General features: G+C 35.5%; 1 protein-coding gene across 2 annotated transcripts in view; it reads left to right on the forward strand.

Moving 5' to 3' along the window:
- LOC141451052 (uncharacterized) overlaps nucleotides 1-21,536 on the forward strand; it is a 249,404-nt gene that overhangs the window by 181,948 nt on the left and 45,920 nt on the right. For both annotated transcript variants that reach the window (XM_074122073.1, XM_074122074.1), the window contains exons 4-5: nucleotides 8,603-8,706; nucleotides 12,336-12,432. In XM_074122073.1, the coding sequence (XP_073978174.1) occupies nucleotides 8,603-8,706; nucleotides 12,336-12,432 (201 nt within the window). The remainder of the gene's footprint in view (nucleotides 1-8,602; nucleotides 8,707-12,335; nucleotides 12,433-21,536) is intronic.

Consider the following 21,536-nt stretch of genomic DNA (forward strand, 5'->3'; position numbering starts at 1 on the left):
TGGCAGTGAGTTCAGCCGAAAAGACTGAGGCATGGCGGTGTAACTTATATAGTCTACTGAGGTTGGTTTGCGGGTCATACACTGAACATCCCACCCCTTCAGGGGATTTAGACCCATCAGTGTAGTGTATATACTGAATATAAAGCAGAATATAAAGTAGACAAAGTAAAAAAACCAATTGTTTTAAAAAAAGTAGTTTTGAATTGTAAATTTAAATTATTCTTCACCTACATACACCTATCCCACCAGCCGACCATGTGCGGTACCTTGGAATGTACCTAGACAAGAGTCCTACCTGAAACCCCCATACAAGACTTAAAAACGTACCGAACTAATCAAACGATACAAACTTCTAGCCAGACTACTCGACAAACGCTCAAAACTCTCACTACAGAACAAACGACGACTCTATACAGCTCTTCTCACCACCAATATGGACTTACGGACTCGAACTTTACGGAACAGCTAAAAAAATCCAACATCATAGACTGCAAACACTCCAATCCAAAATACTCCGCCGCATACTTAGTAGACGCTCCATTCTATGTTAGCGTTCCACACAATACATACAGATCTCCAAATTCCGAACACTCATCTCCGAACTTGCCAAAATTCGATATAAAAATTTTCACCAAAAACTCTCACTTCATCCCAACCCTTTAGCTGCAAACTTGTCTTCAACTACGCTACCCTCCAATCCTCGAAGACGGCTGAGACGCCGGGACCAACTGGGTGACTAACACGTCTGACACGTTATTTATTTATAAACTTATCTCATTTACTTTTTGCACCCTGTAGTAACAGGTGTAAATTTCAATAAAAGGATATTAAAAAAAAAAAGTTTTCTTTATAATTGAAATTAAAGGTATCTTTTTAATTGCAGTAATTTATTAAAGCAAAAAAAAAGTGTAGAACTTTAAAAATAACTAATAGAGAAGATAAAGATTGTTTTACGTTACAAGAGATTAATTCAGAACCTATATTTTATCGCACATTCATTTTAATAATCGCTTGTACCTAAGCGGATACTGCGTCATACTTTCACAAAGTTCAATTTTTAAACTTATCGTTTGATTATATTCTACATGGTGAATCAGGAAACCTTAAATGGTTTCTTAATAAAAAAAATTAAGTTAAAATTTAATTATTTCCTAGTAGATAGGTGGCAATTAACATCATCAGAATTAATGTCTTCCTTGAGGTTAAACTAAGGTTCAATACAAAAACATAAATTTGCACACTCATATGACCATTTCGTACTACCGTTCTCGAGATTCTAACTTGAAAAAAAATTTCGTATCTTAAAACTAACATAATCTAGATTAACTGCAAAATTGAAGACATCTTATTTTCCAAAGGCAGTACTGTTCTTTGGAAAGAAGTACACTTCCGTGAGCGGTCAATCGCTGACTTCTGTTCGATATTTAGTGGGTTACTGTCGACCGGTAACTTCCCTTTACTCCTCTTATTAAGGCAGTGATCCTAGCATTACTTCTGCAACTTTGCAGAGAGTCTAAACTGGCCATAATTATCTAGCTTGTTGATATACAAGCTAGTAGACTAACCCATGTTATTATATACCTGTCCCTTATGGAGTATCACCTGCAGGACCAATACGGATAATAATGCAGAATTAGTTTCCAAAGCTGGCAACGAACTCGCCACAATATAAAGAAAATTTAAGACGAAGATGGACAAAGTGGAAAAATGTATTTTCTTCGCTACAGAAAAGTTTTTCGTACCTTTACCAGACTTAGTAACCCTCTTTGCAGAAACATAGTGAACTATGTAGGAAGTACAGACTATTGTAGAACTGTGTAGCTGAGTACAGAAATCGAAGGGTGAGAATCGCACTCAAGTAAAGTGAGTTTACAATGCTGTGGTATTTGTCAACATTATTTCTCTTAACCTAATGGTCTGATTTTTAACCTTTTATTGTAAATAGTTTGGAAGGTTATAAGTGTAAACTGAAACTCTATACATGTAGTATGTACACTGCCGGTCAAAAGTTTAGGACCACCTCAATTTTTTGAGAATATTCGATATATTTTGGAATAAATAACACAAACTAACATTGTTTTTCAACAATGAAGCTTTAATATATGTTAACAGAAGTACACAGTTCAATGTACGAGGGGCACTATTTATATTTTGAGCCTAATAATAAAAAAACAGTAATTTGTCATTGAAAATGACTTCATTGTTTTTCAAAATATTCTCCTTTATGATCTATACTCGAACACTTCTGCATGCGTTCGAACCACTTGTCAAAGCATTTTTTCATTCCGCTTGAGACTCCTGGTTTTTGAATGCATCAACGGCTTCTTCTACCGACGAAAATCGTTGTCCACGTAATTTATTCTTGACGTTCGGAAAATAAAAGAAGTCATTTGGTGCCAAATCAGGACTGAACGGCGGATGACCCATTAATTCGATTTTTTGAGTGCTCAAATAGTCGGTTGTTAGACGAGATGTGTGACAGCTGGCATTGTCTTGATGAAGAATGATCCGACGGCGCTTGTTTGTTTTCCTTATTTCATCGAAGACTTCCGGCAAACAAATGGTTGTGTACCATTCAGAATTGACTGTTCTACGTTCCTCTAAAGCAGTGGTTCTCAACCTTTCTAATGGCGTGACCCCGCAATACAGTTCCTTATGTTGCGGTGACCCCAAACCAAAGAATAATTTTGGTGGCTACTTCATAACTGTAATTTTGCTACAGTTATGATTCGGAATGTAAATACCTGATATGCATTAAGTATTCTCATTGCTACAAATCAAACATAATTTAAACGTAATGATTGATCACAAAAACAATATTTAAATTATATATTGAGAAATATTTATTACTGATTCCAATAAATAACATTAACGGCCAAGAGGGTGTGCGTTCCAGCTGAATAGCGCTGCTGCAGACGGTAGCGCGGCTTCTCAGCGGCTAAAGCCATCGGAAATATGTATTTTTGTATGCCGGGGTCGCGACCGACAGGTTGAGAACCGCTGCTCTAAAGGCACTGTTGCCACATGACCAGTTTTTCCGAAAAAACTGGCGACCATTTGTTTCGAAGTGCTTCGAGTGCGAACAACTTTTGTTGGATTTGGTTCATCTTGAAACACCCATACAGTCGACTGCTGTCTAGTTTCAGGCTCATACACGTATATCCATGATTCGTCGTCACCTGTTACAATCTTATACACGTCTTTTGAAGCACAGCCATTGTACGTACGCTTACCGTAAGTGTAATTAGGGTTTTGAGTGATTAAAACTTATTAATTAATATAAATAACAGGTGGTCTTAAACTTTTGAGCGGCAGTGTATGTTTATATTGTATATATTTTTGAATTATTCAATTTTAATCTAAATTATTATTATTATTGTGTTCTTTTTAAAGGTGCTCAACATCTAAGGTCCTTCGCACCTGACAATGTTGCTCAATGACACTGTACTAGTTCATTCTAATCTAAAACAATCATTCTAATAAAATACACTCATGCATATATCGTAAATACATTCATCCAAATAAATACAATCACATACATTAAATCTAATCGCGATTTGTGATGGAGTACTTGATATTCCTCGCATCACATTAATAACCTAATCTAAGATAAAAACATATTTACATACTTTCAAAATAAAACAAACAAAAAACAAAATAGAACTTCCATTTTGTGAACAAACTACGAGTAAAACCCAGGACATTTTATAAAACTCTCCTTTTTTGGATTCAGTTGAATTCATATTAGATACTGTTATTGAAAATTTAATTAAAAAATTTTGCATGATCGTAATACTACATATAAATAAAAGATTATTTAAATTAGAATTAAATAGCCTTAGGCAGCCTTAAAGATAAGAATCGTTTCGTCGGCAGTTAAGGAAGTTAGAGAACGACACACACGAAATGTGAAAATATCTAAAAACCCGAAGCCATTATCGGCCCTGGCAATTAAAATTTCTACTGAGAATAAGTTCTATATTATATCAATTACATCGTATAATCATTACAATTAGCTGGAAACATTGCATGCTACTAATTTCTTTAAAAAAGGTTAGTATGCAAATTTTTAGAAATTATTTTAAAAACGGAGAATGTTTATAGATTGGCTGAACATCCTCTTAATCATTAGTATTATTAACTACATTTCTCAAAAGTTCGAGAGGCATTTTCATATGTTTTCATTTCTCATTTTAATTTTTAAGTTTAATTTGTTTAAAAACGAAATTGCGTATTTAATGACGAAAACTAATTCCACGGTTTTTGTTAGAAAATGTATTAGAGGGCCATGAAATCGAAAGCCCAGAAAAATAAATAAGTCAATAATTGATGGTTCTATTTTTTTTTAAATCATTTTTCACAATATTTATTTTAATCTCAAGCGGCCTTAAATTTAATTAAAATTTTAAAAAAAGCAAAATTATTTACTGACATTTGGACCAACTTTTATTGCCTTTTTCATGTCTGCATAAAAGAATTGAATCCAAATTGAATACAGCTATTTAAATTTGCAACATAAATTTTGTAGAGCTTCCTTCAACAGAATTTATGATAGTAATTGTTTTTATTTATTTATTTATTACAAATTTATGTATGTAGCAATTTAAGTAGTATTTAAACGCACTTAAGAATGTTTTATAATTGCTTTATACAGGCCTTGAAGAAGTCAATAAATTTGGCGTAACTTTTACAAAAAAATGTGGTAAATAACTTTAACTTTTGGTTTGGTCAAGTTGTTGGGCAGTTTTTAAAAATTTAATACACTGAAATTGTCATCGTTTCTTTTGTTTTCCATTTGTTTGTGAATTTTTTTTGTCTCAAAGAGTATCAAAATCTGAGATTTTGGGCGCTCGGAGTCATATCAGTGTGCTGCTTGCTTCTGGATAATGTTTTCTCGTTAAATTTTTTTTTTTTTTTTTTTTTTTGGCATTGGCTTCCGCCATACAGCCAGCATCGTCTAGGTGCTTATCACTAGAATATCACTCACTCTCCATTCTTACCTACAAATACATTCGCTTCACACATTCATCATTCTACTATATACTGCTATTTACATAAACTACTGCTAATGGATGGAACAGCACTCTGTGCTCCTGCCATCCTTATAGCTTAACCAAAATTAAAATCACGTAATCCTTCTCTAAGCATTTTCTTCCATTCATTCTAATTCGGCTATAGCTTTTAAATACATTCATATTTCATTGCTAGCTCTGCTATCGACTTAAGCACATAAATGTTGGTGGAGAATATAATGTCTTCGTAGCGAAATGGTGCATCTAAATACCTGTATATATCGTCAAACATTCGTTTCCTTTCTACCACATAACGTGGACATATCATTATTACATGTTTGAAATCCTCCTCCTCATTGCAATCTACGCAAAGAGGAGAGGACCTTTTGTTGGTCCTGTGTAGATACGATCCGCACACCGCATGGTTCGCTCTCAGCCTGCTTATTGTCGTAACAACCCATTTATTAGTGACAGTTCCCTTAAACCATGGTTGTCTAGGTAACTGATCTGCCATAGTTTTATAGAATCTACCTTTATCACCATTATTGTAATCTGTCTGCCATTTTTGTAGTGCTGCTTTTGCAATTATACCCTTGATATCGGCGTGTGGTAATTTATAATTAGCCATTTCCCCACTATTGGTGGCTACCTTTGCAAGTGTATCAACAATTTCATTCTCTTTTATACCACAATTACCCCTTACCCACAAAAAATTAATGCAGACTTCCTTCTCTTTAAAAATGGCAATAGTTTCTACAATCTCTGCGATAATGTGATTCATTCCTGTAGACTGGTTGTGTATATGTGATAACTTAAAAAAATTAAGTTAAAATTTAATTATTTCCTAGTAGATAGGTGGCAATTAACATCATCAGAATTAATGTCTTCCTTGAGGTTAAACTAAGGTTCAATACAAAAACATAAATTTTGCACACACATATGACCATTTCGTACTACCGTTTTCGAGATTCTAACTTGAAAAAAAAATTTCGTATCTTAAAACTAACATAATCTAGGTTAACTGCAAAATTGAAGCAATCTTATTTTCCAAAAGCAGAACTGTTCTGCACAGTACTGTCGGCCACGGAGCATGAGCAGTTGTGATCCTAGACAGTGAAATCGAAGGCAATAAACTAGGCTGATTACAGAACATTAAACCAATCCCATTTCACCCAAAATAATTTATAATTAAATAATAATGAACTAAAAAGTTTGTTTGATGGCAAGATTACTAAAGTTTAGGTAGGGATTTGCTCAGTGCAGATTCAAACCCAGAGATCCCGTGTTCGAACCCACTTGCCAGCACTACTTTTTCTCTTCCTAAGGGCTTCGTACATCTCTCAGTCCATTACTGTACTCTGAGAAATACTCTGGACACCAATGAATTCAGATGTTAGATGCGCCTTAAATAATTAAAAATAAATAAATAAAAATATCATTAAAACCTACCCAAGCGGTACCCATAAATTGTAATTAGTGAATGGGGTTCCTAAAAAGGTTTTTCCAATTTCTTTTCATGACAAATTTATATTTTATTTTTTACGGTATATCGCAATCTGAATAGTTAATCTTTACTTAAATAATCGATAGGCTAACGTTTCAACTTATACATTTTCATGAGAGATTTTTCTGTCTAGTGACGAGGCTTATAGTCTCTTCCACGAGGGTGAACCACCCTTTTGTTTACTTAATCTGGAGGGATTTTTTTTAAAGCAACGGTTGGAAAAATTGTTTTATAAAAGGATTGAGTTCAGAGATACGGCTTAAGAATTTTAAGAAAATCACATATTTTCCACATAATTGACGAAAATAAATGCATATTTTAATTAAATATTTGGCATTTTTAAATACATAAAAATCCGTTCCTTACGTGATCACATTACTTATCATCGTATCCATCAGTAGACACAGCAAAGGTTGTTGGAGTACTTTCGACTCCAATTCTAATCATTTTGACCTGCAATTATCTGTGTTTGTTCTTTCTATTTCATTAATACCGATGCACGCTACTGAGACTTATTAATAGACACAGTTTCACACTGTTTCCTAACATTTCTTATGACGTCTACATCTTATTTCGTCTTCTTATTACGTGATAATCTATCCATTTTCTTCGTACCCGATCTGATAAAATTCCGGTATCCAAGACTCCACAGTTCCTTATTCTAGAGTCCTATCACCAGAGTTCTCTTGCACAGCACCTTTCAAACCTAACTGTATCCGATACTTCTTTTAGAGGACTGTAGTGCCAGTAGCCTTTTCTTCACTAAGTCCAACACCATCAAGTGATACCACTGGGCATCTTCTCAAAATGTCACTCATGTTATTTTATACTAGGTTCAAATTAGCTTGTAAATTTTATTGTAGCAATTAAATGTTAAAAAAAGAAGTTTCCATCTTAGGAATTTCCTTTGAAGGTATCTTTCAAGTAAGGATTAAAGGTATCTTTGACCTATCGTAAAAATTGTAGGTAAATACAATGTAAGCAAATCACCGTCAAGTGAAGTGAGAGGAGAAACAATAAGTGATTACCTTTATCTAAGTCAGGCTATCTGGATGAAGTGTTTGTACAAATATTTATACTATATTTTATTCAAAGATGAAGAATCCTTATTAGGATAACTTCCTTATAAAATAAGAAGATATTAAACAAAAAAACACTTGTACTCTAGAATTATTGATAATAAGCACACTGGAAGGACAAAAACAAAACTTAAGCGGTAGCTTGAAAAGTCTGAACGAGAGTGGCATGGAACCAGCAACTGAAAGAAAATTCAATAGCTAAAAGTAAGCTTTTCAGAATGGTTGATAACAACAGAAGCCAATTCAATCTGTCAAAAGACACGAATTCCTTAAAAAGCTGTAGCGGATTGCTTCTGTCCCAAAATTTCAGCTGACTAATCCGAGATAATCGGCAAAAGGAGAAAAATTCTATCTATTATCTGCATACAATGGAGTGGTAAAACTGCAGTGATTTTCTGATAATGTGCATGTCATTGCAACTCTTATATTTTACTCATTGTTTTTTTAATTTACGTAATATTGAGCTCAAGCAAGCAATTAATAAATTTTTTTTAAATTATCAAGAAAATGTATTATGAGCAATTAGAGAAAGAATGTAAACATGTTATGTTGAGAGCTTTCCTTTTCTAATTCGTTAGAAATGAATAGAGTATCGACGAGGAACATCCTGCTATCGCCCAGCCGTCTCTCGTTCTTTAATCATTCCTTCTTTCACCTTTCCCCTCTGAGGAGGATTCGTTTTTTATTAATCTTTCCCTTCATCCTGTTTTCTTTCGTATTTTTTTAAACAACTTCCTTGAATAAGAAAATTTATTGTCAGACAGGAGGTATACTCTTTTGTTTTGCTTCAGAAATTTTGATTGTTTCAGAAATTATTATTTTCTCATTTACGTCAATGTTTTATAGTTCTTCTTTACATGAAAAAGTGATACAATATTATTGTTTCAATAATTTCTCTTTTAAGAAAAGTGGAGATACATTTTATGTAATGTTTTAATTCGACTGTCTATTATTTTGATAAACCCTAATTATATTTATGCTCTACTTTAGTCTTATTTTAATTTCAGGCCGGACAAAACCTTACAAGACATTGTATACAAACTAGTGCCTGGCCTCTTTCATAATGAAATGCAAAGAAGAAGAGATTTTTATAAAAATCATCCATATAGAGGTAAGATTATTAAGAGAAATTATTTATATACAAAAATTGACATTTAATAATTAATACTGCACAACTTTGTTTGGTGGTTACCTGAAATAACGTAGCAACCGCGATAGATCAAAGTCTAATGTGATCAGTACAGTACGAAAGTAAGTAAATAATAAACAAAAACTAGGCGAAAGTTGGGTACAAAATCTTTGAAAAGTTTTAAACAAAATTTTGTAGCAATAATTTTTAGAAAAAGATTCAAAATGACGTGTGTACGTACATACATAATGATTTAGTCAGTTATGTATGTTTTTTGTTCTTCGCGAATGTATGGAGCACTGCATCAGTCACAAACTGTATTTTTTCAATTAAAAAGTATTTTTTTAAAAACAGAATAAAATTTGCTTTTATCAGTTGCATAAAAACTGCATACAATCACGCTTTTCCCTTTAAATAATGTTGAAAAATATTTCGAGTAAGTTCATAAGAACTGATTGTCAACATATCAGATAAAGTTTATACGAGGGTCGTTTGAAAAGTCCGTGCAAAGTCAGAGAGATAGCACTACTGGCGCGTATCGAGGTTATGTTTAGTTAGTAGCATCTCTTGGAAGAACACACACCAAGTTTCAGCCAGATCGGTCTATTTCTTTGTGTTTGGCATTCGTTTGAATCGAGGAAGTCGAGTGATTTTCAAAAAATGGACGAAAAAGAATTTCGTGTGTTGATTAAACACTACTTTATGAAAGGCAAAACGCCTCAGGAGACTAAAGAGAAGCTTGATAAACATTATGGTGACTCTGCACCTTCGATTAGAACAGTTTATAAGTGGTTTCAAAATTTTCGGAGTGGCCATATGGGCACAAGTGACGCTGAACGTTCTGGACGCCCAGTTGAGGTTACTACTCCAGAAATCATTGATAAAATCCATAATATGGTGATGGATGACAGAAGAGTGAAGGTGCGTGAGATTGCTAGTGCTGTGGGCATCTCGAATGAACGGGTACATAATATTTTGCATCAACATTTGGACATAACAAAGCTATCCTCAAGATGGGTGCCGCGATTGCTCACACTTGACCAAAAACGAAATCGTGTGAAGTGTTGCAAGGACGGTTTGCAGCTGTTCCTGAAGAATCCGCTGGACTTTAAGCGTCGTTTCGTCACTGTGGATGAAACATGGATACATCACTACACTCCTGAGACATAAGAACAATCTAAACAATGGGTTACCAAGGGGGAATCTGCGCCAAAAAAGGCGAAGACCATTCCTTCGGCCGGAAAGATTATGGCGACTGTCTTTTGGGATTTTAATCCTCATCGACTATCTAGAAAAGGGTAAAACTATTACAGGTGCATATTATTCATCGTTATTGGACCGTTTGAAAACCGAGCTGCAAGAAAAACGCCCACGATTGGCCCACAAAAAAGTCCTTTTCCATCACGACAACGCACCAGCTCACACCTCAGCAGTTGTGGTCGCAAAATTAATGGAAATTGGGTTCCAACTCGTTTCACATCCCCCCTATTCTCCAGACTTGGCTCCCTCGGACTACTATTTGTTCCCCAATATGAAGAAATGGCTGGCGGGAAAAAGATTTTATTCAAACGAGGAGGTGATTGCAGAAACGAATGGCTATTTTTCAGACTTGGACAAATCCTATTATTCGGAAGGGATCAACAAACTAGAGCAGCGTTGGACGAAGTGTATAAGCCTAAAAGGAGACTATGTTGAAAAATAAAAAAGGTTTACCCCAAAAAATTAAGTAGTTTTTATTTTTGCACGGACTTTTCAAACGACCCTCGTACAAAGAGATTTAATGCGATTTAAAGAGCAAATTTGAGGTTTACATATCACCAAAAAACTGGTACCATACATTTTCGAGTCAAAATTCGGTTTAAGAAAGCCATTCTAGAAGTCCTATCAGCGGTTATACAACGATTTACTGAATCCTACAGTTTCCAACTGTCGCGAGGATTATACTCTAGTCGATACTTAAAACGTATAAACGAGAATCGGATGTGGACAATGGTAAAAGGAAAGTAATCCTAAATCTCATTTCACGACTGACGTTTATAGCTTGTAACATGAACGTTCTGAAGCTATCTTGTATTTCTTATTTTTGTTCTTCGTTTAAAAAAGTTGTTTTCTCACATTTTAAAGATTCTTTAGTTAGAGTGCTGTTACTTTAATATTTCTTTTTGGTGGTATTAAGGAAAGTATTTTAATTCCCAGATCTAATCAGGGGTTAGCGATGAGCACTCGCTCGATTGCAATCGGCAAGGTTTTATCTCAATGTAAAAGCTGCCAATTGGAATCGGACCTAGAGCTTGGGCGTCCAGTATTCTAAAAGGAAGTAATAGCCGTCCAATGAACTAGAATAGTCCACCAATTGTTGCAAACCCAGTCAAACATGATGCAACGCAATAAAATACCCTAAATTCGTCTGTTTCTCTTATCAACTTCGCTTATACTGTGAACAAAAATAACATGAATCGTTGTTAGGTCAAAGATTAATTTAAATCAAATAACAGAGAAGAATAACGCAACGTAACGGAAGTAAAATGCAGCCCGCACTAGAACTACGTCCGTATCGTATTATTATTTTTGGTGAACCTAATCTGGAAGTGAAACCTAACTGAGTCCCTCATTGGAATATCAACTTTGAACTCTTCAATTTTAGCGAGCAACTTAATGAAAACAACATTTCTGCTATCAAGTTTAATTTTTAAATTCTGTAAGCGAAATTGTGAATTAAAAATAAAGTCTTAAGATTTGCTCTCATACGATTGATTCATAAGGCATTGTCCTTTAAAAAAAGACGTTGAAAAACTTGGCAGCTCCAGTTAAATAAGTGTACAATCATTAACATCATGTTTGGCTCCCAAAATCTAGCACGTAATGAGTAAATGTAGAGTTGTTAATGATTCCTGTGTTTATCATTTTAAGTGAGTGCTACTCGTAGTTTAATTTTCATTTAACGCTGCTCTTTCAACTAAATTGAGATAACAACTAACCAAAAAACAAAACAAAAGCAAACACTGTACTTTGCAACTAACTTATTAAAAGTTACATTTTAGTCATCATGTAAAAATTCTGGACGCTACATTACAAAGTATAAATATAAGCGTATTACAGCGAACACATACTACAAAGAGAAGAAAATGTTGAAAATAAACCTCAAAATAAAAACGGGGAAAGCTAACTTTTTAACAGGTAAGGCAGGTATCAAAAAGTTTTGCTACTCTGTTGACGACTGGGAGTTACGAAACATCTCCTCCAGCCTTCTGGGGGAGATGGGTGTGGTTGATGCTGCTGTACTCTTCTAAAGCACACACAAAGTAATCATCTGTAGCAGCGGTTTCCCATAATTCTTTGACTTCCTTCTTCTACGCTTTCTTTATTATTATGATAATTATTTCGTTTTTTTTCTTTTTCTTATTTTTTTCAAGCATTATTGGGAGGAAAGTTTTCCATCTTGTTTGTCCCAAAATCATTTGCATATGTTTCCCATTTGGGATACATTGTTACAGTAAATGTAGACACTTTATATCTACCATTATCATTGCCATTCTTAAATATAAATATCTGAATGTGGCATTTATTTTGATTTATATGTTTATTTTGTTTTATTTTTGTTTTTTCTCCAGATGAACATCTAGAACCGGAATGCCGTGGGGTCGGTCTTGACAGACTTATTTACTCGCCAGATGATCTTATCAGCCTTTCTTTGGAATTTTACGATGAGTGAGTAAAAAAAAAATAACTATTTTATGTAAATGTGTTACATCGGCTCTGATTTACATTTGGACATATTATATTTATGCTTGGTGATTATCGTAAATTCTTTTTTTATGGTCTGTTTCTTTAAATTATCAATTAATTAAACGTGAAATCTTCTCTTTTTTATTCGTTTTTATAATAATTTATAGCCATTGAATTCATAACGTTGTCCAGATTAGCAGAGTTTATGTTGCATGAATAGAATGTTTGTAATGAATTGGCGGGTTTAATGAACAAGATGAATTACAAAGAAGGAATGGTTAAGAGTCTCAGAATGGTTGGTTTATCAATCAGCGTAGTCTTAATTCAATAATCTTTTGGTAAAAGAACCCTACAGCCTCCATTTTCATGCAAAATTGAGACGTAGAATAAAATCAAAGTCATTGCCTCTGGTATTGAAATGTTAATTTACCTGTATAAAAATACATATACACCAGGCATAGTGTGAATGGTACAAGTATAATACAGGATGCGAAAGCTCCTCGGCTTAGCCGACGCGCACCGCAACCGTACGGACACAGGAAGAGGGGAAATCAGCCAGTGCTGACACTCTCGGGAATTTTAGTGACTAGAAAGGTCTAGGATAGGAGATCACGAGTCCATCGTCGTTTTAGACGTCGTGGGTTATCAGGATGGGTTGATGAGCAAAGAGTTTGAGCTGTTGGATTGGGAAGGCAGGATAGGTTTTTGTGGAACTTGAGGAATCGTGAATGGATAGATGCGGTGTCAAAAAGGATATTTAGGTCTTTGTGTAGAATGAGGTTAGTGACATAATAGAGTGCATTTACAATACGGTGGAGGACTTTTGATTGGAAGGATTGGATGCAGGAGATATTGGTGGGTTTAGTTGGAGCCCCACTGCTCTGATTCTTAAGTCCAGATGGATTGAAGTAACGTCTTGTGGAGGGTTAGTTTGTTAGATGTGGTTAGTTTAGATTTAGGTCCCATCATGCGTCTTAGTTGTCCGTACCTTTTGCTTAGTTGTATGTTAGTCTTTTGAGAATCGTGTGGGGATTCCACGTGAGTCTACTGTCCAAGTAGAAACCCAGGTAGCGTACTACGTTCGAGGCAGGGATGGGATTGTTGAGCATGAAAACATTGGGGCATGTTTAACGCCTGATCGTGAAAGTTACGTGTACGCTCTTGCTTTCATTAAAATAATTCATTAAAGTATTGAAATGTAAAATGATTTAATGAACATTCTTAGTTGAACTAATATATTTGATACGCATAGTAGACATTATGAGGAGCGGTCTAGTGGTTAAGAGCGTGGCTTTGTAAGTTGGAGATCCCCAGTTCGAATCCAGCATATTACTACTTTTTATTTGTTAAGAAAAAAAAAAAAAATGTTTACAGTAAAGTATGTGCGTCCATGATACCTAATTGGTAGCTGGACATTAAGCCCCGCCTCAAAAAAAAAGATAGGGCGATAACTCTACTTTACTCTGTAGAGGAAGTGGTGGTAATATGGAACCCTGCTGGTATTTTGGAAACCTACAATATTTTGGGCAGCAAGTGATCCGTGTGTAAACAGTATCCGGCCCAAACTTTAGCTAGATAGCGGTAGTGTGCAAAGCAGGTGGTTGGTTCAGTTGCTACTGTAAGTTCATTTTTAAATTTTCAATTTTGTTTTCCTCGATTCTTGAAAACTTTAAGAAGGCAAGTTCGAACTGTTATTTTATGTTTTGTTATCAAAATAGTGGTAGTTATCCGCACTATATATTGGTTCAAAGGGATGTATTGCAGTGATTTTCATTTGTGAATCAGTTCTTATGTCTCCCAATTTTTTTTTGGTGACAAATCAAATCCAAGACAGCGATGTTTGCAATATGGAACCCCATGGGTGCTAGTGATTTGGAACCCTGATCTACACTCGCAGTAGAAAAATTTCATGGGGTTCCATATTGCAAGCAATAGAAGCAATTCATTTATATTTCTGGGCAAAAATATTCATTGTACCTAAACCCACTCTACGGCGACTTGCTATAAAAATACTAAGGTGTCCCATATCCTGCACCTCCACAAAATCACCACTTTTTCAAAATCTCCACTTTCACTTTTTCCACAAAATTGAAGGTTGCTCATCTGGTGGTTGGAGGAGAAAATTTGAAGACAATAATGCAAAACTAATATATAACGCTAATAATTACCAGAGAAAGCAATACAATTTTTTGGATTGTCTAGCATTGGTAAGCCAAAAACAAAGAAGGCTTCCATATTACCACCACTTCCTCTAGACATTGTGTTTGCAAATAATTCATTAAATTAGAATTTAAAGTTTCATAAATAATAAATAAGCAGTGATTGTGTACAGTAATGTAGGAGATGAACTCCTGCACATGATTATGGCAATCATTACAAGCGGCCACTTTGTCCTGTTGTAGTATGTAATGTCCTCAGTCAGCTCTGTGAATGTAAGAGGGGAACATCTTTACAGCATCCTTTTTTTTCCTTCTCTAACTTTTCTTCTTATTCTGCATTTCTCTTTGTCTTCGTCCCACTCTTTATCGCTAAATGATGTCTTTTTTGTGTCCCACAAACTTCTTCTTTTCTTTGTATATTATTACACTTCAGTCATTTGCTACTATTTAATGCGTCCTTCAGCACTCACTTCTTTAAGTCTTCAACCTGAGTTCATTTTTCTTTTCTCTTTTTCCTACATAAGTAAAAACTGTCTCCAAATAGAATGATATGTTTCTTTGTCCTAACAAAGTTTTATTTGAGAATAAAGTACGAAATTCATTTCTTTAAAATAATTTACACAATAAAAGTTGATCATGATCATGCAGAAAATAATATCTTGCTTGGCACTTTTCTCGTAATTATTGTTAATATTCTTTTCTTTTTTTCTGTTACTTACTCACTTACTTACTCAAGGGCTATAACGGTCCATGAAGGACCCGAGCCTCGGACACTTCAGCTCTCCACCTATCTCTGTAGATAGGAGAGCACTGCAAGAGTGCCGACGTTCTCCATCTCTGCTGACCAAGGGCTTCCAAATCGTCCTGTACGTCGCTCAACCATCCCAGTCGAGGCCTATCCTCGGCCTTTTTCCACCAGGGTGTCCATATAGAGCTTTCCTGGGACCTCTCGTCTCCTCCATTCGGTGCAAATGTCCCAGCCATCGTAGTCCACCAGACTTTATAGTGGCTTCTATATCAGGCTCACCGAACAATTCAACGACTTCTCGATTCGTTTTGATTTTATAGCCATCTTGCGTCCTTACAGGACCTCTTAATCCTTCTTAATACTTTTCGTTCTCACCTGCACAACCTTTGTTCGTCCGCTTTGGTTATTTTTTTTTTATTTTGTAAACCCAGTCAGCAGCTTGGGAATAAACTGAGTACTGCCTATTGGGAGGTAAGCAGGGCTCACTTACTTTACTAATGCGGCGGCGGAAGAACTGCTTGGCGGTCAATGGCGGCATTTTCGGTTTACTTAGATGACTACTGCGAGGGGCTAGATGGTGCTCTAGAGCCGTAGTGAAGGCAGGCCATCTAAGATAGGGGACTCCAAACAAATTCACTGGTCCTCCAGGTAGGGGGTTGGGCGAGGAGATTGACACCCCCTCCCTTTAAAAATCTTTTTCGTTATGGAACAGCCACATATAGTTAGAACCGGACTGTCTCAAATGGTTATGGACTACGGCTATTTTTTTCTGTTACATGTCAAAATTTTGATTTTTATTTCTAACCGGAGTAATTTTTACAAATTGTTCTGTTTATTCATATGTCCGCAAGTTTGTAGTGAGTTAAATCATCATAACTCAAAACGAAAAATCATCACAGTAAATTCAAATTTTGATATCTGCTTAGGACCAATTATTGAACCATACAATAAACTTTTGGTCAAAATTCAGCCAATCAATAAGTCCAACCTTTACTGCTACAATTTTCCATAAAAATTGATCCGTACTCCATTTTTATTAGAAATAGCATAAGTTAATGATAGTAAGTGCAAGATAATATTTAATATTAGGAAATAAGTTTGGTACCGTGTAGATGTTTAGGTTCAGAAACAGTTCTTTAAAAAAAAATCATCTTATATTTCCTCAGATCTTTTAATAAAAAGTGTCTTTTATAAACCAACTTTGAATCAGTTTATTGGTTAAATAGGAATCACTTTTTAAAGTTGCTACTTCCAAAAAAAGCACCCTGAAAATGGCCACCTATTTTGAGGCAGAACTTTAGATTTTTGGACAATAAATTAGGTCGACCTTAAACAGAAAGTACAGAATTAATTTTACTGTAAAATTTCCATTTATAACGTCCAAATTGTGGATTGGATATTATTTTGAGTTATTAAAACTGCATTATGATCCAGGGTTGTTTTATAAAAGAAATAAAATTTTAAAAGAATATTTTTATGAAGGATCGTTTAAACTTTATTAACCATAATAATTTCTAGTAATAAAAAACAAATGACTATATATTAGTTTTAATTAATTTGTTGGTAAAATGGTGGCTGATTTAATTATAGAAAATTCACCTTAACGCTACTGCTATAAGCTCTTAGCCACTCACAGTTGGGAAAGTGGCCAAGGTTTATTACTCTATAAATATTATATATATATAGAAGTAAATAGAGATTAATGTTTAATTTACCTAAACATTCTAGACGTTGTTCGCCCTTCGTTCTGCCTGAGAGCGAACTGTTCGGTCTCTTTTGCTCCCCTGTTGCTATTAAAGGAATTGCCTTTTTGTAAAATTAGTTCTTTAACTTAGCTAGCACAGCATCCTCGCCAATAGTGTTATTTTTTCACTGCTGTATTAAAATTTCCTTAGAACGGTCGACAAATTTTGTTAGCAATAGTAGCTTATTATGCGCTTAATATGTATAAACTTCTGGTTATTGATTTTGCAGGGGATGGTTTATTATGTTTCTAGGCTTGGGTTCGCCGCTGTTATTTGTAAGCAGAGAATATTCGAATAAGGACTCTTCTTAGAGGAGGTTGCTAGTGTAATGTATGGTCCTATCACTTATATAATAATATTAATGAGGATTTTAAAAAAAGAAAAGTAATCGCCTATTTTTTCTGACGGGGCTTAACGTCCAATTACCAATTAGGTGCCGTGGTCACAGGCGGAAGCTCATACTTTACTATAAACAATTATTTTCTGTCAAATAAAAAGTAGTTATATGCGGTATTCGAACTGGGGATCTTACAAAGCCACACTCTTGACCACTAGACCAACACCCGCCCTTTTAAGTAGAATTAAATTAATTGCTAAAATTTCGAAAGAAAATTACTTAGGAAGGATATCATCTTCCAGAATGGATTTTCCATTTGAGATTCTTAAGAAAACCGCTTCAGATTTGTCCTCTATTTTTTCATCTTTGCTATATATTTTCCTCCTTCCCATTGATTCTGGTCTTCTAGTTTGCCCAAATTTTAGCCCTTTCAGTGATTTCACTTTTTTACTTCTTCAGTTTTATTCTTACCACTTTTACTTCTCGTTTCTTCGTTCTCTTCCTTATTAACTCCTTATTTCATTACTACCGTTTGTCCGCACTTTGAGTTTACCTTTCTACTTTATTTCCAACCTAGCTATCATGGTTTCCATTAAATCTTAGTGCTTAACAGACTTCTTACATCCTATTTCTTAAGTGCTGACACTTTTTTTTAGCCATCGTAGTTTGTCTTGCACCGATTTGTTGCGAACGATTAAGATTTGAACAGTGGAAGATTATTGTTTTTCTAACGCTAACAGTGCATTTACTTCGTTCGTCAATTTCCTTGGTCTTACATTTCTTTAAGTGAATCTGAAATTCGCATCCCCGGATTTTTCTGCATCATATTTTGAAAATATATAACTTTCCATTGATGGACATTTGTTTTATTTCCTAAAAATGTAACTCACTAAAAAAATAATACATCATCTGTTACTCTCTGCCATAATTTATACAAATAACGAACACCTTAAGAAATTAAAAAGTAGTAATCGCCTATTTTTTCAGGCGGGGCTTAACGTCCAACTACCATTTAGTAGGTGTCGTGGACGGAGGCGAATAGCGAACGTTCTATTATTTCTCATTTAACCATTAAATAAAATCCAAGGCCAAGACCAGGAATCGATCCCAGTACCACAATGCATATTAGCTTTGCAGGTCTCGCCTCTTAACCAGCACGGCTACCGTGGCGCCTCCTTAAGAAATTATATTTCTATACAGTTCTAAAATAATTAGCCATAATTTTTCTATTAAAACTATTTTAAGGGAACAATGGTGTCTCCTAGACAAGAACCACCCTTGTGTGGTTTACTTAGTGCTGTGTCCTGCACAGGGCTAAGTGGTGAGGAGTAAAATTCAACCTCTCAACCAATTTGAGAGAGAATTTGGCCAGTTATGTATTAATAAACAGAAAGTGTGATTGAATTTTGACAATCACAGGGAATTTTGAAAATGATTTAAAGGTACTCGTATATACTTAGAAAAGCGGATTTAGATATGTAAGATCAATTTATTTGTGAGTCGACTCTGCCTAGCTTGGATAGACGAATCGCAATTTTAATCATTTCGTTTCTGATTATTTTAACCCCCACACTAGACTTAAAAGAACAGAACTAATCAGACGCTATAGACTACTTAAAAGACTCTTAGACGATAGATCGAAACTCTCTCTGGACAAAAAAAGTCTGATTTATACTTCTATTTTGAAACCCATCTGGGCGTATGGAATGGAGCTGTAGGTGTTCAACCAAACGCTCCAATCTCCAATGGACTCAATCGCTACAACCTAAAAAACTTCGAACTATTCTTAACGCTCCATTTTATGTCTCCAACCTGACTATACACACTTACCTTAACATTCCTTTTGTCACACAAGTCGCTGAAACACGGTACAGAAAACTCCACTTCAGCCTGCAATCTCATATAAATCCTCTAGTTCAAAAGCTTTATTTCTAGAACTATTCCTGACAACCCGAAAAGACGCCTTAAGAGACAGTGATATCGTGATCTCCTCTCAAGTGAAGAGAGTGGACTAATAGTCTAATGTTTTGGAGTGTTACCACTGGTTAACTTCTCCACTCGTATGCTTCATTGTTTGTGTTATCACTGTTACTTATAGCGTCAACGCGCTGATTGTAGCAAAAATAAACGCAAAAAATAGTTAATATCGTATCTAATTATTTTGATTATTTAACAATAAAATTCATTTAAAAACAGAAAAAGGGAACCAATTTCACTCCAATTTTAATTTATCCAAATTACAGGAACTGAAAAACTGAATTAGGAAGGGATGTAGACACCTCTCTAATGATTCAATTCAGTTTTATGTATGGTTTTACTATCTGTACAGTGCTGAGAAGCATTAAATATATTTTTGGAAATTCGGATTTTGAACGTAGAATCCTTGGGGATTTTATTAAAAGAAAGTGGATAGAGTTCTCACATTTTATTTCACATATTGTGTCGCTTTTCCTCCTAAGTGGATTTCACCATTTCTATTGTTTAACTCTTAAAAATTAACCGTACAAAAAACCAAATAAAGAAGATTTTAGAATAAAGTGGAGCGTTGGAGTGGAGATTTGACAGGAAACCAGAGAAAGAAGTTGGGTTACCATCCTGTATCCAGGACTGCTACCAGTTGATACGATGTGTGACAGTTTGAGAAGCTCCACTGGTACCACGCTTAGTGGGATGCTGTATCTCCAGCTTGCACGCCTCACTCAATAACCCAATGTTTTTAACTTCTTACTTTTTCTCCACTTTACCCCCTTCTTCTGCTACTGCTTTTATCTCGCTCGCAATATATCTTCACTTCTTTTCTCTAACATCCGTTATTACTTTCTCTTCAGTTCGGATGTTTTTCTTTTTTCCTCCAATCATCCAATCCCATCTCATTAGAATGCCATCGCTCCCTCGCTGCTCGCTTCCTCTCAAATATATATCCGCCGGCTTTCATTACGTTTACACATAACTGCTACTTTCTCATAGATAGGTCGTAATGTGATGAAGTCTTATTTTACTAAATTTAGACTCCGCGTAAGTATCTGTTCTCATGCCTGCCATTAAGAAATGATCTGTTACTCTTATTGGGTAAATCGTAAAAGCTTTCCGTCCAATATTAATGATGCATGCGAGATCTTTTCTATTGTATGAATAACTGGAAGGAAGCCTCTCTTCACGATGTTGGTTAAAAGTATTTGACCCGTTCTAGCCAACTTACCAACGCTTTCCGATTCAAGTGCATTAATTTCTGAACGAAACTACTACCCGGGCATAATTAATCAAGGATTTTAACTAGTACTTTGCATTTCTATCAGCTAAAGGTCGATGTCCACGGTGTTGCAATCCCACGGGTTCCTAGCACTTTCACTGTACAGTAGGGGCGCATAATACTCTTATACTTCATTCACACTATACACCCAAGGACTACCTTCCGGTAGAGATAGCTTCGTCGGCAAAGGGAGTAAACCCTTTAATGGATGGCTCCAGAACAGAGGAAGGCGTGGGAACGGGAGTGTACGGGGGCCTAGCCGGAATGCAGTTTTTCGGTTAGCCTAGGAAAACTAGCTACGGTTTTTCAGGCTGAACTAGTTGCAATTAGGTTCTGTGCTTCCGAGATTGACAGACGAGGAATAATTAATTCTAAGGTAGTAATTTTCTCGGATAGTCAGGCTGCTCTACGAACTATTGGTTCTTACCAGGTTAACTCATGGCTGTTGTGGGACAATCTGGGTGCCCTAACAAAAATTAGTGACGAAAACAAGGTCTTTCTAGTGTGGATACCTGGTTATTCAGGACAAAAGGGATTTATTGGCCAGGGAAGGCTCTACGAGACACTTCCTTGGCTCGGAGCTCTATTTTGTGGTCTCCAAGTGTTTTAAGACTACAGCCGCTAAACTATGGGTGAAGAGTAGGTCTCAAGAGTGGTGGCTTGCCAACACTGGGCAGAGAGACAGGCGAAGGAGTTCATGGGCTATTTGCGAAGGTTGACTGCAGAATTAATCCGTCAAGGCTGTGTGGTTATCAGGATAATTGTAGGCTCAGAAAACATATGCATCGCATGGGCCTGGCGGATTATAGCCTTTGTAGGTTCTGTTAGGAAGAGGAGGAAACGGCAC

Source organism: Rhodnius prolixus, unplaced genomic scaffold (genome assembly GCF_049639745.1).
Source record: "Rhodnius prolixus isolate KJV_2025 unplaced genomic scaffold, Rpr scaffold_8, whole genome shotgun sequence".
Lineage (NCBI taxonomy): Eukaryota > Metazoa > Arthropoda > Insecta > Hemiptera > Reduviidae > Rhodnius > Rhodnius prolixus.